This window comes from Podarcis melisellensis, assembly GCF_964234715.1.
Source record: "Podarcis melisellensis genome assembly, chromosome: 6".
Lineage (NCBI taxonomy): Eukaryota > Metazoa > Chordata > Lepidosauria > Squamata > Lacertidae > Podarcis > Podarcis melisellensis.
The window spans coordinates 41,794,798-41,810,522 of NC_138538.1; the positions used below are offsets into that span (position 1 = coordinate 41,794,798).

Below are 15,725 nucleotides of genomic sequence, written 5' to 3' on the forward strand. Positions count from 1 at the left end.
ATTAGGTAAAGGTAAAGGGACTCCTGACAATTAAGTCCAGTTGCGAAGGACTCTGGGGTTGTAGCGCTCATATCACTTTACAGGCGGAAGGAGCCTGTGTTTGTCTGCTTCTGCAGACAGTTTTTCCAGGTCATGTGGCCAGCATGACTAAGCCGCTTCTGGCGAAACCAGAGCAGCGCACAGAAACACCATTTACCTTCCCGCTGGAGCGATACCTACTTATCAACTTGCACGTTGATGTGTTTTCAACTGCTAGGTGGGCAGGAGGAGGGACCGAGCAACGGGAGCTCACCCTGTCGCGGGGATTTGAACCGCCAACCTTTCTGTACCCTCCCAACATATCTATGGAGGTACAACCATGCCATACTGCAGTGGAGGGAAGGCTGAAGCTTAGGGTCAAACTATAATGAGAATGAGATGGGAAAATGAATTTTCAGTGCCATTTTTTTTCTTTTCTGTGCTCAAGGAAGCCAGAAGGGATGGGATGGTGGGAATTTGCAGTGCAGGAGGGCGATTGGACAGGGGCTGCAGTGCAGGAGGGGAATTAGGACCTCCCCTCTGCACAATGGCTTTGATCAATTTGCCTTCAAAGTGAAGGGCCTATGGCTTAGTGGTAGAGCACGTGCTTTGAAAGAGGAAGGTCCTGGGTTCAGTCCCTGGAATCTTCTGCTAAAAGGGTAACAATCAGCTGCCCATGAGTCCTTGCAGAGAGGCACACATGGTGCTTTGAAGCCCTGATGATTAGCTGGTTGTTAGGGCTTTAAAACACTATATACACAGCTATCTTCAAACACCAGCGATCAGACAATTGCCAAGGCTTGCAAAGAGCTGTGCAGGGCAATATGCACAGCGCTTTGCAGGTGCCACCAGCCCCTTTACAGCTAAGAAAAATCTTTACCTGCCCCATAACTGATGTCATAGACACTCCTAACCTAGTTACACAGGGAACATCTGGCAGAGCCAGGTGCCAAACCTTTGTCTCCTGATTTTCAGTCTATCTTCCTTGCTATGTGAAGGGGGAAAGGAGACCCCTTTTACCTGGATTTGCTGCTGTAGCAGGTTGATCTTGTGTTGCTGCTGGATCAGCTGTTGCTGTTGCTTGGCAATCTGCAAGAGGAGAAGACTATGAAGGGCCAAGGGGCCAAATGAACACAGGCAGCCCATGAGATCTGCTGCCTATGAACCAGGCATTGAGAACATCAAGACACATGACGCTTCCCATTCAGCTTTCCCAAGCACTTCTCCATCTTTATTACAAAGGAGAACCTCCCAGCCCTTCCACAAGCCAAGCTTGAGTATTTGTAAGGAAGAGGTGAATGAACACATTATTTGAATCAATCTGGTATCAGATTTGCACATTATAGAGTAGAAAACAAGAAGAATATAATGCAGGGTGAGGAACCTGCAGCCATCCAGTTATCCAGCAACAACTGGAGGACCACAGGTTTATGTCCCCTGATATAATGTGTACAGCATTAGAACTGGGCCTGAAAAGTGGTAGCATTTGATGGTTCTACGGAGTTGGAGTTAGGTAGTGGTATCCCAATACCTAACCTCATCTTAAAATCTAAGCCCTTGGGATTACTTCTAAATCATGAAGGCTTGCTGTCTCTCAAATTTGGTAGCACTGCAATGCATAACCACACCTGATGAAGTAAATGATTGTCCTTACTTAAAAGACTCAAGTAGTAATAAAATAGGTAGTTTTTATGACTTCACAGGAGCTTTTATCTTCTTTGCCGCAGCAAACTAATATGCCCACTCCTCTGGAATCTCATTTTCTTAAAATTGTTCAGTTCCGGAGGTCCGTCCGCTGGTCAAAATGGTACGCTAGAAGAGGCGTCTTGTGCGCGTGCGCATTCGGCGACAGCCACTTCTGCGCATGCACAGATGGCAGAAGCCACTTCCGCGCATGCGTGAATCACGGCAACCCGGTTTACTTCCGGATTTGCCACGGACGCAACTTGAAACGTCTGCAAGACGAGGTGTATGTAAGTCGAGGTTCCATTGTATCCTACAGGGGCTGTCAACTTGTCTTAGTCCTATGACGAGTATAAACTGCAACTAATTTGTACATAACTATGACTGCTACTTGGTTTATCATTTCAGAAGTATGACAGGTGTCAAAGTGCAACTGACATGCACGTTGCAATTATTCTTCCATGTTAACAACTGCTTGATCATTATAGACCTTAAAATGGGGAAATGAACCTTTGAAAAGTTTTGATTGATGGACTTGGAAATCACAAGGTCGAAACAATGTTTTCTTTAGTTTTGTTGTTTTTTAAAATAAACTTTCCTTTTTGTTCTGTATGTTTTCCTAATTTTTCCTCCATAATCACACATATCATGGAAACTGTACACTTTTTAACATGAGGATCTAAGAATTCCAACAGGCAATGATATACAGAGAGATGAATCAACGTGATTCACAAATCACTGTAAAGTGGTCATAATTGCACTTAACCATTACAGTTCTATAGACATTGATCAAACTACATTTATAATTCATGTAGCTCATCGTAAGTAGTTTGTGGAACTGAATTCTACATGTATGGGGAAAAGGTACTATCATTAATAGCTGGTTCTCCCACTCACCCTCAAATTCTCATGATTGCAAATACTGTGTAACTATAACTGTATTCCATTTTTTAAGTCTACAATTGTAATCCTAGTGAGGCTTGCACCAGATTAAATATGCATAGGATTATGCTATGTACGGCTACAGCTAATAAAACCTTTAACTCTTCCCTGTCACCATGCAGTAGCCCAGATCTACCTATTCCCACCAGCATCACCTCCCTGCATCACCAGAAGATAATACGATATATGACTTGTGAACCTGTTCACTTTATACCAGTGCTGTTTTCCCATTCCAGATAAGGGTGGTATTCAACTCAGTTTTAACCAGAGTCAATCCACTGAAGTTACTGGTCCTAACTGAGTCATGTTGATTAATTTTGATGGAATTGTACCTAGTAAAACTTACTTGGTGCCTACCCATTATTTGTTTTTTGTAGTAAGGCTTTTAGTGCTTTAGAACAGATTGTGGGAGTGACTCTCACTTCATTGTGACTCCCACACCAGCTACACTACTTCTAAATTGTTTCCCCCCTAAATCACCTGAGATATGTAAAGTGCCAGTAACTCCTGTAGCACTATTATATCAGGGGCAGAATTGACAAAATTATTTGCCACGGTCACATGGGCTCTGGCCAACCTGCATCCAAGCCACTTCCTGAAGACCTATCCCAAAGGTTGAGATTGGCAAACACAGCCCCAAAGTTGAGTTCTACTTCCTACCTGTTCCTGCTGCTGCCTGGCCAGTTCCATCTGTTGCTGCTGCTTCTCAAACAGCATAGCTGCCATGTTCTTCTGCTCCGAGTGGGCAGTCAGCAGCTGGTCCCGCAGGATGGACAGCTGGTTAATCATGACCAGCAGCTGCAACTCCTTCTCTGCCAGGCTTTCTTGGGTTCCTGGGACAAACAAGAGCCCAAAGGAAAAAAGGAAGAGGAAGAAGGACAGGAAGAGAGTTTGTAAATCCAGGTCTGCAACATCTAATTCATTAAGGACTTTGTGGAGAGTGAAGGGGGTTCAAACAACACGCACACATTGAAATAAAATGTATGGGGACTAGGTAGGTTAGCCCTGTGCCTGATGACCATTTGCACAAGGATCAAAGCTCCCTGTTCCGTCAATTTATGAAGGGGATCTACTCACATGCTCATCTGCACACACAGAAGTCCCCATGAATTGGTGGGAGGTAGCAATCAGGGTCCCACCTTCGCATGAAGTTCTGCCTGTGTACATCAATGGGCAGGTAGAGCCCCTTCACATATCAGCCACATGTGCAGATGGCATGGGTTGGCACTGCTACACACAGGCAAGAAAGGGAGGGCTGGCTGATCAAGCCACACAATCACCTTCACACATTCTTTAAACACATAGCTCCCCCCCAAAAAAGAATTGGAGAAATCTAGGTCTGCAATGTATAATCAATTAAGCATAGCTGATTGCATATCTTTTGATTCATTAAAAAGGTGGCTGCAATTAATCAGGTAGCAGATTTTTTTAAAAAAAATCAATTCTTTTTAATGCAGGTACTCACAAAATTGGGGAGCGGGGAGGCACCTTCTCAGAAAAGGCATTCCACCATCACTCTCCCACCCAGGAGAAAATGCCTTTTCTAAGATGGTTCCTGCTGGAACACATGCATGCCTCCCCTCCCCCTTCAGAACTATTGTTCTGTATGCAGATAAATGCAGATTTTATTGATTAGCTGCTGTACATATCAATTCAAACTCAGTCAAGATTTCTGACGATCTGAGAGGAATCCAGCAAGCCATGATTCCAAAGTGGACAGACCTGATCCCATCGGCCTGGACAAATGTTATGCTCAGGGCAAGGATTCACTCTGGAACCCATACAGGACTGGATTCCCAATCTCTTATGAGGTGGTTCAAGGCTAGCCGGCCTGTCTTCCTTCAAAAGCAATTCCAGTTGCCTAAGAGCAGCTAACTAGTGCATGGGGCTGTTTCTGCTGTACATACTGAAATCAATGTGGCAAATCCCACTATGATTGATCCATTTTTAAAGATGTGATGTCACTCTTGGGGGGAATGTTGCTATCCTACATACATTCTAAGTGTATTTTACATATTTTACAAAGACTTTACAGGTGGGGGGGTGTCAATGTAAAATATCAAATGTATGCAAAAATTTCCAGAGGACAGCAGCACATCATCAAGACCTGTCATTACTTGCTACACCGATTTCAATGCATGTAGTGGCAGGAGCCCTTTGAGCTAGCTAGATGCTCTTAGGCAGATGATTTAAAAAGAAAAAAAATGAGAGGAGCTGGCAGGCAAATAGCTCTTTGACCACCTTGTAAGCACAAACAATTTGGACCACCTTATGTTTTTCCCCCTTAATTTCTTATGTCAAAGTATTCTGTGTGGGATTTAAAGATTATATATGTAGATTTGTCCTTGAAAACCTGAATGGAAATGGGATGGAACAAACTTTGGTTCCACCTTGCGATGAACCAGTCCAACACAGATTTTGTTCTGGGGTCTATTCCTAGCAATAGCCCTAGAGAAATCATCACATGCAATCAGTTTTGTGAATTATAAATAATATATACAATTCTCACCAAAGACCAGGGGTTGGAGACCTGTTCTTGCACCATGTGTTGTAGGACTACAACTCCCATCATCCCCAGTCTGCAAGGTCAGGGATCATGGGAGCAGTAATCCAGCAACTTCTGGAGGGCCTCAGGTTCCCCACCCTTGTATTAGAACATACATTCGCAAGATACACTAGGTAGTGGTGGGAAGCCATGTCTTATATTTCATTGGTTTTATATCCTCTGTAATAAGGCAAAGGTTTATGAGCTGTGGTGATATTAATTCAATGACAGTAGGCTTTGTAATTTAACTTAATTGATGTGGGGGAAAGAGGGGCTAGGGGTCCAATATTGTCACTCTCTAACCAATAGAACAAATTATGTCTGCTCTCTGTGGTTTGGGCCTTAAAGCAGTCCCAGCCAAACCAGACCAGATGCTCACCTTTCACATCTTTGGATTCCATTGGATTTTTCCCCAGAAGTCTCTCTTTCCAGTCACTGGACAGTAACTTCTCAATGGTCGGCATCACTGTAGAAATAAGAATGTTAGTGTACAACATGCAGGTGGCTTTCTGATTCGAAAGGAGAAAAGTTGCAGAGTTTATTTTAAACAATGCATTCATCATATGGAACAACAAAAATAATGACTGGATCATCATTTGGAGGACAAATCTCCAAGGACAGATTCCTCAGTGGCCAAGATGATTAGGGCTTTTTTAAGAAACCGACTGCTGAAAGGTGGGACTGAAGGAAGGGGGACAGATTATTCTATATCTAAATACTTCAGTTTTTTAGTGTCTCGGAAGCCGAACCTTTCAATTTTCGAACGCTGAAAACCCAGAAGTGAATGCTTCCATTTTCGAACTTGCCTCAGAAGTCGAACAGCTTCTGAAGCACATTTCTTCATTCTTTTAATGGAATTTGCCGACCGCCCATTGCGGCTCGGTTGTCAAATATTTCAGAAGTCGAACAGTCTTCCGGAATGGATTACATTCGACAACCGAGGTACCACTGTGTTATTTACTCTTTAAGTCATGAAACTTGGATGGCCGGACTGTTTGATCCAGTATGAACATTCTAAAATTATTATGCACATTTGTCAGTATAACTACATCCACCTGCAGCAAAGGAGCCACTCCAAAAAGGAAATGATTCAAGCGGATGGGGCCAGCATGGTGCAGCTGGGCTGTAGAGCCATTCTCCTGACAATGGGGTCACTACAGCTTATCTGGGTGAGGCACAGCAGCCATGAGGTGGGGCCTGTAAGATGCGCTGACAGGAGCCCAGATTGGCTCCACCGCTGCAACTGTGCAGCCCCAACCTCACTGTTCCTTTGCTTTCCCTCTTCCAGGCAAGCTGAAACAATGGAGGTGCCAGGAGGATGGCTCCATAGCTCTGCCCTAGCCACTACTGGATATATGAGTAGCTACCATTCACTACATCCCTCTTGACAGGACCTCCACAAGGTCCTTCCAGCAGGTTCTTTTCCTACTTATCAACACAAGGGATTTTAACTAGAGATGCCGTGAATCTTGTACCCTGTGAATGCAAAGCTTGTGTTCTGCCACACAATTATGGCCTCTTCCTAGAAAAGACGGCAAGAATGAAGGAGGTGGACTTAACTGAACGCAATGGTTGTAAAGCACCCTTCCTACCTTCTTTTAAGTTTCTGTTGAAATCCAATTTTTCCCGGTTGCTCACTGCCACCTCGAATGCAGAGTTCCTGGAGTCTAATGCCTTGTCCACTGGAGATGCAGATTCCTGAAAGAGAGCGAGCCATTGAATCACCAATAGCCTTCAGGAAATTAAAAAGGAAAGGATAACAGATAGAGCTGATCCTCATGAAATCTTCCTTCTGTGCAGGGTGTGTTTGAGCATCCTCTTGAGTCAATGAGCTGCAGATTCGCCTGGTGAATCAGGGTGCTCATTTCGAAAATGAGAAGATTGTGTCGCACCCACCCAAAAATCTTTTCAACTCACAAAGCAAGGACAAAATCAAATTGCTGCAATAGTATGTGGGTCAGCCATTGAACTAGCTGAGGGAGGGAAGAACAAAAACCTATGGAACTGTTAGGAAAAGTTACATCTTTTTCAAGACTGTGGATTTAAAAAGGAAAAGTAAACATTAAATTATGGCTCAGATGTCAAAACATCATAGATGGGAAACTAGCCCAGTACTCTTCTATTGTGAGTGGTAGTGGCTCACCCAAATCTTAGGAAGAGGCACCTATAATTATTTATCTGTTATTTGACTTAATGGCTGCTCATTACAAAAGGGTCTCTAAGCAACTTGCAAAAAGTTCATATTTAAGGCCAAGCATTAAAAATAAATATTGCACATTACAATAAACCAATACAATGGCCCCCAAACTGCAGAACTTCAGCAGCAAAAAAACAATTTGCAGTAAACATCAAAACACTGATCACAATCCATCAAATTCCTGGGAAAAGAGATAGGTTTATATCTGGTGCCAAAAGGGTGTTAATAGCCCTCACTAGGGAGAGGATTCCACAGGAGAGGAATGACAATTTAAAAGGATGGACATGCCAGGTATTGAATCATAGTCCCTCCCCTTTGATTAACAATAATAATAATAATAATAATAATCCCCAAATCTTGAGCATTTCCCCCCACTTTTTTACAACATGTGTCTTAAGGGAGCAAAAACTTAATGGCCAGGCCATTTTAAAAAAGATGTACACCTAGCCGTTTAGATGAGGGTTTCTACCGCTACACGTTCAAACTACAGGAGATTCACGATCCCAGTGGCTCAGTCAACTGTCAGTCAAAAGGGCCCCCTATTTTGACTTGAGCAGTAGTGTTGAGGGGCAGCTCCCTGTTTCATCTTAACATTTTGAATTCCTTCCCGCAAAGCTGCTCTTTGCCCCCCCCCGATAGTGTGTGTGTGTGTGTGTGTGTGTGTGTGTGTGTACGCGCGCGCATGTGTGTGTATCCCAAGCAAAGGAAATTAGCAACTTCAAGTGAGAGAACTGCGGGGGGCACGGGACAGGACACTGAAATCGTACATACTGTACAATGATGCTGCTGGCTGTTTCTATGTAAAAACCAAAACACCAGGAGGTAGGCCACATACCCATATTCACAGATGCTAATGTAATATCGGAAACTCACTCTGGGCTAGTTCAACCACTAGCTAAAGTAAGGTGGCCACTTCTGGAGGCTGATTTGAGGTGTCCATTATTAGATATTTAATTTATTATTGTTGACTTGAATAATGCAATAGGGGAAGGTCTGTGTGTAAGAGTGTCCATGTAGAGACCATGTACTGCTCTGTCTGAGTTTCTTGAGCCAGACCTGAGTGGAATTATACATCCTAGTGGCCTGGCTTATGCGCTTTGAGTGCAGAAAATGTGGAGTGCCCTGCCTCAGGACAAGGAGGAAGGATGGAAGCCAATAGACTTTGTCCCACCTGTGGAAGCGTTTGGGGCTCAGTAACTTCACTCAGTGGCGATGGTGAATTGTGTGGTTTCTCAGAGCCAGGAGGAGCACCAGTCACCTCCCCCTGTGTAGACTGGTAGCAGCTCTCAGTCTTCTCTTCTATCTTAATACTGCAGTTCACCATGTTCCCGGCTCCATCGAGCTCCAGCTGAGGAGAGGCAGGGCTCCTCATGGACATCCTGTGGGGAGAGGAGAAAGAGGGGGGAAAGGTAGGAAAACATCACATTGATGGATTTGCCAAAGAAACATACCTTGGCATGGTCAGAATTTGGCGGGAAATAAAATTCCTGAATTGGGTACAAGACAGAGCCTCAGAGTGAAAATGGCATATATACACATTGTATGTGTGTTTCATTGCACAGGAGTGATGTTAATGCCACAGGAGAACTGGCCCTCAGACGGCTCTCGGCTTGGACTTTCCAGGCCCGTCAGAACCAAAAGCACAGCAATGCAACCACACAGCAATTTCCTGGCGCAGAAGCACAAAAAGGGGGCTTGGGGTGAAAGCAGCCATTGCAACTGGCCAAGTGCCACCATCCCTGCCACTCGGAGCTCTGGAAAAGCGCAGGGCAGTAATTACATAACAAACAAAGGCTGTCTCAAGCTGTGAATTAATCAAACTGCTGAAAATAAAACCTTCCTCTCAGGAACTTCAGACAAAAGAAATGAAAACAACAAGGCTGGCTGGGTAATGAAAAGCCAGCACACTGAATAGGGGACAAAAGGAAGTGGAACAATAGGGTGTTGGACAAAAGCAATAAAGTAAAAGGAAGTGTGACAGCTGAACAATGGGGCACTGTGCACGCCAGAGTTTCTGATCTTAGCAGGGCTTTTTTATCTCGGTTCCCTGCCCTTCTCCGAACAAATCATTGTGCTTTTCAGGCTATTGGGTTTCCTCCGCCGCTTGGTTTTTGGCTCCTACTGCGATTCCAGTCTGAAGCCTGCGCCCTTCCATTTTCATCCCTGGTACGTTCCTATCCATGCCGCAGCCCACCAGAGACCAAATAGATTCATCTTCTGGAGACAAAAGCCATCCATGTGTTTGGGAGGAGCACTGATAAGTGACAGCAACTCGTCCCCCACCCCACCCCGCGAGGCATGCCAACTGCATTATGTAGTCTCTGGCTCGCGCGTCCGATGGCAACAAAGCAGGTCTCTCTCTCTCTCTGACACTGGTGCGCCGCTGCCACAGGAAAAAGCCTTTGCTCTCTGCTTCCTACGGCTGCTCCACATCGTGTTCAAGGAGCTTGGCTGGGGTGCCCAAGTCTCACACTGGGCAGTTTTCTGCATTCCTTGACAGCACAAAGGCACGTTGCCGCAGCTTCGACCACTTAGTGCCAGGTGAGAAGTTAATTAATAAATAGTTAATAACTTCCAATTTCTGTTTGGCATGAAGGCTAGATGAATGCATCCACCACCACAGAGATGTTTCCAATCCCCTTCAAGCTCAGACAGCAGAGCAAAGGATCAGCATGGTCAGGAGAACTGCCACGGCTGATTGATTGATTGATTGATTGATTATGGTGGCAGTGTCCAGAATTCGCCAGGCGCATTTTGCACCTGGCTATCAGACACTTGCTACCAAGTAAAGGTGTCTGGGAGTGCCAAGATGGCGCCTGAAGTCGCCACCATCTGGAGGTACATGCCTGGGGATCCTTGGATCTTGACTGTTTTCACACACTGGCAGTGCATCCAGCAGAATACTATCCATTATATTTTATTTGCACAATCAGAATGAATTTCAGGAACAAAAACATTGTATTGAAAAATACAGCTTTTGAGCTATCTGGCCCTAAAATGGCAACAAGGCATTCTGTTTGGCAACTATAACCTTGGTTTAAGGAGCCATTTGGTGCCTAGCTTACATATCTGAGTTTCTAGCTAGGCGTCAAATGGCGCCTTAAACCTAGGTCATCACAACGGAATATCTAGTTAACCCTTGGGGTACCTTCCAATACTACAATGCTACAATTCTATTATCTCAGCTACATTGCTTGACTGTAGCTTGCTCTTACGACAATTCACTTGTCCCAGAAAGCAATAAGGAAAGACACACACAGGGGAAATGGAAATGGTATCAACTATAGACCAAGACAGGATTTTTAAAGTGTGGTGAAATATACTCAGAGAAAAGCCATCAGTTTCATGGAGTTTATTTCAGTGTTGTGATAAAAACAGTCAGTCATCAGGTGTGTGTGTCTGGCCCCTCCCAGACCTCAGGCTATATATCCTTTATTCACATCCTAGGCTAGTTCAAACTTCCCTTCTGGAGCTGGACTGGACGGCCCCAACGGCCAATCAGATGCTACATTATAAAAACCTCCCTGCATATTATTCAAGGATCCAAACTCCAGACATAACATACGATCTGTTCCATTTGGGTGGCTTGTGGAAAGGATACAGCACAGCCAAATATATCTGCACTCAGCCCTGCCCTTACTTTGCTTGATGCTTGAAGGGGGGATGGAGGACTAAGATGCTCAGCAAGGGGTCCACAGCAGCACAGAAGCACAAGAAGTGCGTCTTTTATTGTGCACGAGTCAATTGCCTCAATGGAGCTGTCAGTCACCAACCTGGCACCCCAGAAATCTCTGCATAGTCGCAATTGGACCCATGGCAGTAACAAATTGCGCTAGGCGCCTGCGGAATTTCGAACACTGTTTTGTCTCAGCAACCAGGTGATCCTGCACACAGTTCCCCATCAGGAAACCTCCGTGTGTTAAGTTTACTTCTTAAGATTCTGTGAGTGTGTATGACTGCAAATGAGACATTGAAAAATAGGCCATTATTATCTCCACATTTTGCAAAGGGGGGGTGGGTAGTGATGGAACTTGGAGGAACTGTCATGGAAACTTTCTTCAAAGTTCACTGCAGAAGTCATGTGTGAATTAGGGACTGCCTGGTTCATAGCTCAGGGTAGCCTGCCAGATATTGTTGAAACTCCCAATTCCCATTGGATCTAGCCAACATGGCAAATGGTAAGGGACGACGGGATCTGTTGTCCTGAAACATCTGGAGGGCATTACGCCGACCGCCTCTGCAACACTGTTCTCAGCAGACAGCAGGAGCCCTTGAAGGGCTGTTATATAACCCACTGTGCAACTCTGTGTTTCTTTATTAAAAGGCAGTGCGTGCCAAACTTCCAGTGTGGCGCTAAGCTGCAGAACCACCAGCAAAGCAGGAAGCTGCCATCTAGGCATGCCCCATGACAGATTAGATTGGGTGAGAGATTGAGCATTCACTTCAATAAGCGGCACAATAGGCCTCAAAAGGAAATGATAGGGCACCACAGTCTGTGATCTTAGCAAGCATGCAAGAGTGCTGGGTGTGTTGTTGAACACCACATTCTTTCTGAACAGATATGTGTTAACCTGCCAGTGATCTAAGTTACCCACTGTAGAAAAATCTGAGAAAGATGGCCTCCCAAAGGATTTACTGCAGTGCAAGTTAACTTGCCATGCCAACATTTCATGCCCCCCCCCAAATGCAGTGATAAATATGAACTAAATACAGGTGAGCTGACTTTTAGGTACACATTTGTCTTAAGAAAATGTATTTATTTTCCATTTTATGCATTATCTGTGTATGCTGAGGCACTGGCTTGTGCAGTAGAAAGGAAAACTGACAAGATTGCTGACGTTTTATCTAACTTTGATGAATGAATATTGCATTTTAGTGTTTATTGATTGCTTTTATGTGTTTTATTTGCTGTGATCTGCCCTGGTGTCCTATGACAAAGGGCAGGATATAAGCCAAATAAATAAGCAAGCAAGCAATCCTGCCTTTCTTCCATCATAAAACCCCAGGCGGCATACAGACGGCTCCCAGGTGATCAATGACCAGATCCAGGCCCGCTTAACTTCAGAAAAATAGTGGCCTTTTGTGCTTTGCGACCGAACTCTGCTCCTTCTAAATGCTTACAAATGATGAGCAGGAGTGCATATTAACTAACTTACCCAGGAAGGATGGAGATATGCTGAAGATAATCCCCAGTGGAAACCAGATGGGATAAAGTGAATTTGCTTGTGCTCGGGGACTCATATTTGTGTTCATTGGACTCATATCATAGGCAGGCTATATCAAGCTTCCAGTCTGGCTAGTCCTGATATAAATGCTAGACTGAGCTTGGATTTCTGCCCTTACTTGTTTATCTTCTACCTGCTATGCTTCAAAACTTCAGCTTCTCCAAAGGCCTACCCAGTCCGGTGTTCTGTTTCCACATGGCCAACCAGAGGCCTATAAGAAGTCCACAAGCAGGACATGTGTGCAACAGTGCTCTACATTTGAAAGACCCAAAGTTCCCAGTAAATTGTGGTTCCTGAACCTGTCATTGGCCTACATTTGCAAACATACCATTCCTATTGCTTGCAACATACAAGCCGCAAAACAAAAGGCAGGTTTAGCAGTTGGCCCTCCATTTTCCATTTCTGATGTCAGTAGCATAAACAGCCCACGCTGTAGTAAATGGTACATGGAGGACCTAAGACCATCTTTGCCAACTTATCATACATTTCATTTTGCAGAAGTGCTCAAAGAACCTACAGAAGGTCAGAGTGAAAGAAATGTAAAAAAAGGTTTTTCAAGGCACCCCGTCCCGCAAAAGGCACAATATGCAGAGATGAAAATGAACTGAGCAGAAAGGAACCCATGCTTTCGTTCCAGTCCTTCAGAAAGAATGCTGAATGCATAACCCCATTATGCCGAGGGGGGAAGAAAGCCATATTCTTGTTGCAGATCCCGCTCTCACGCTGGCTGGTATGCAGCCATGTAAGAGGGCTGCATTGTCATCCGGACAATGGGGGAATCAAGAACAATCAGTTGGTGGCGAGCTGAAAATGTATTCATTTTAAAAGAGAGCACAAAGAGAAACTTCCAATCCTCCGGCAGGTCAGATTCGTATTGTACTTAACCTTTTGGTACCACTGGAAGTTTACTCTCAAAATGGGTCTGTTACTTTAATAGGTGTCTGTTTGAAAAGGGAGCCATTGTATTTTTATTACATGGTTTGCTGAACAAAAATACAGCCAGTTATCTTGTTACAAGGCTTGTTCCAGCACTGGGCCTGTTCCCCATTCTAATAGTCTCAGGTAGTTACCTCAAGGGGGGGGGGGCGCTCTGAAGTGCAAACAATGGGAACCGGAACAATTGGCCTGGGACATGGAAAATGTCTTCCTGTAATAGGGCTTTCCTTTTAATGTTTCCTTTTCTTGCACTGGGTGGGAGGGCTAAGCAAAGCTTGAAGTCTTCGAATGTACAAGACAAAGAGAAGGGATGTGGCAGAGGCCAAGAATTTCAGCAAGATTCAAAGAAAGATTGGCACTGATGCGGGTAATGAAACACCCCGTATGCTAAAATAGTTAAGCCTACAAAGCAGTGACTTTTTAAAGTTATGAAGCAATTGTTATTTGTTAATTTGCATCTCACCTTTTCACCAAAGGGTGCTCGTTTATGTAGCATTTGCACGTAAAATGTTTGGGGGTAAGCTTGCCTTTTCTTTCATCCTGATGACAAGTGGTCTTTTTTTTGGTCATTCCCTTTTCACAGAGACTGGATGGTGAGACTTAAGAGAAGTCTGTGACTTCTCCATCTGATTACAAGAAGCCGCCTTATACTAAATCAAACCATTAGTTCATCTAACCCAATAGTGTCTATCTCAACTGGCCATAGCTGTCCTTTCAAGGTCCCAGGTGGGGGTCTCTGCTAGCTGTGCAACTTGGGACCCTTTTCAAAGGGAGATGCCAGGATCTGAGCCTACGGTCCCCTGCAGGCCAAGTATTCGCATGTTCTGTCCCCAAGTTATGTTCCTGTTCACCACTGCATCCTCAACTAAACAAATCCAAGTGTCTTGTCTTCAACAGCAGCACTCTGGTGTTCAGTGAATTACCGTATGCTAGCTATGAGGCAGGAGGAGGTACATGATTTCCTAAACATTAGGAAATAACTATGTGTAGTTCAGATGAGAATTACATGAGGACACTGCATCATAGCTGCATTCTGAAGTTATGTCAACACAGATTATGGCCACAGTCAGGTAAATTCACTTGCATTTTCGGAACCATATGTGTCAATTTATCAGGGACCTATTAATTGTGATGTGATAAACAGACCCATCAGAAGCAGCTCTGAGCTATCCCTTAACCTAACTCAGGAAGTGTGATGCTGGTCACTTCTTTAATTACAATGCTGAGCTGACTCAGGATCCTGGGTGCTTCACTGCTGCTTAGCAACAGCCCCTACAGAGAGATCAGTCTATGCTTCACTGAAAGGGTAATGTCATCACAAACCTCTAAATCTTACTCTTAACATCCTGACTTATACATCATGGGGCGGTGGGTGGGGGAAAGAGTTATCTCATAAAAATTTGGGCTTTGAGTGAATATACAATAACCATTGAGAATAATCAAAGCTGGGTGAATTTATCTGTAAGCCCAAAAAACTGAAATCTTGCTATGGCGCCAGACTCTCTCAACAGCGGCTGCACAACTTCTTTCTACTTCCATTGTTATTTCTTTGTGGCACACATCCTGCTATTCTCCCTCCCTGTACTGCCACCCTTCCTGGCTAAAATCTATCTCTCCTGTTTATCCAGTGCCAGTAACAAAAAATAGCCACCCTGGGACTGGCAGCATGTGAACATTTGCAGGCCTCACATCTGGAAATGGCACCTTCTTGGGTAGGATGAAATCTCAAGGAACCTACGGCATAGCCATGTGTGGATTTGAAAGTCTGAAATGAAAGAGGCAGGGTGGCTGCCATTGTGTATCATTGCAATGTACCCTCCAATTTTAATGGCTTCAAGTCTGTTAATGGTACCTCAAATGGATCTGCATGGAACAAGATCAATAAAGTTTTCTCAGTGAAGAATGGGCACAAAATTACTACCTTCCTTTGCATGATTAAGTTGTGACAGGATTATTTCTAAGAAAACAGCAGTGGCAGCAAAACCACCTTCCTCTATGACAGGGGTCTGCAACCTTTAAGACAAAAAGAGCCACTTGGACCCGTTTCCGAAGAAAAAAAAAACTGGGAGCCGCAAAACTCGTCATTATAAAAATAACTTATTTGTCATTTTTTAATTATTTCTTTGAGGAGGAGAATTACTCCTCCTCATAGAAATAAACGTTAAATTAACAAGTTACC

General features: G+C 44.2%; 1 protein-coding gene across 5 annotated transcripts in view; it reads right to left on the bottom strand.

Moving 5' to 3' along the window:
* The window catches only part of SOX13 (SRY-box transcription factor 13), a 66,561-nt gene that overhangs the window by 19,139 nt on the left and 31,697 nt on the right, over window positions 1-15,725 (bottom strand). For 4 of the 5 annotated variants that reach the window (XM_081914569.1, XM_081914570.1, XM_081914566.1 and 1 more), the window contains 5 exons: window positions 8,557-8,764; window positions 6,781-6,886; window positions 5,568-5,654; window positions 3,304-3,476; window positions 1,039-1,107 (listed from right to left, as the gene is read on the bottom strand). In XM_081914569.1, coding sequence (XP_081770695.1) covers window positions 1,039-1,107; window positions 3,304-3,476; window positions 5,568-5,654; window positions 6,781-6,886; window positions 8,557-8,763 — 642 coding nt within the window. In that variant the 5' untranslated portion in view covers window position 8,764. Of the gene's footprint in view, window positions 1-1,038; window positions 1,108-3,303; window positions 3,477-5,567; window positions 5,655-6,780; window positions 6,887-8,556; window positions 8,765-15,361; window positions 15,388-15,725 lie in introns of those variants that run through there. The other variant, XM_081914568.1, reaches the window with a different exon arrangement.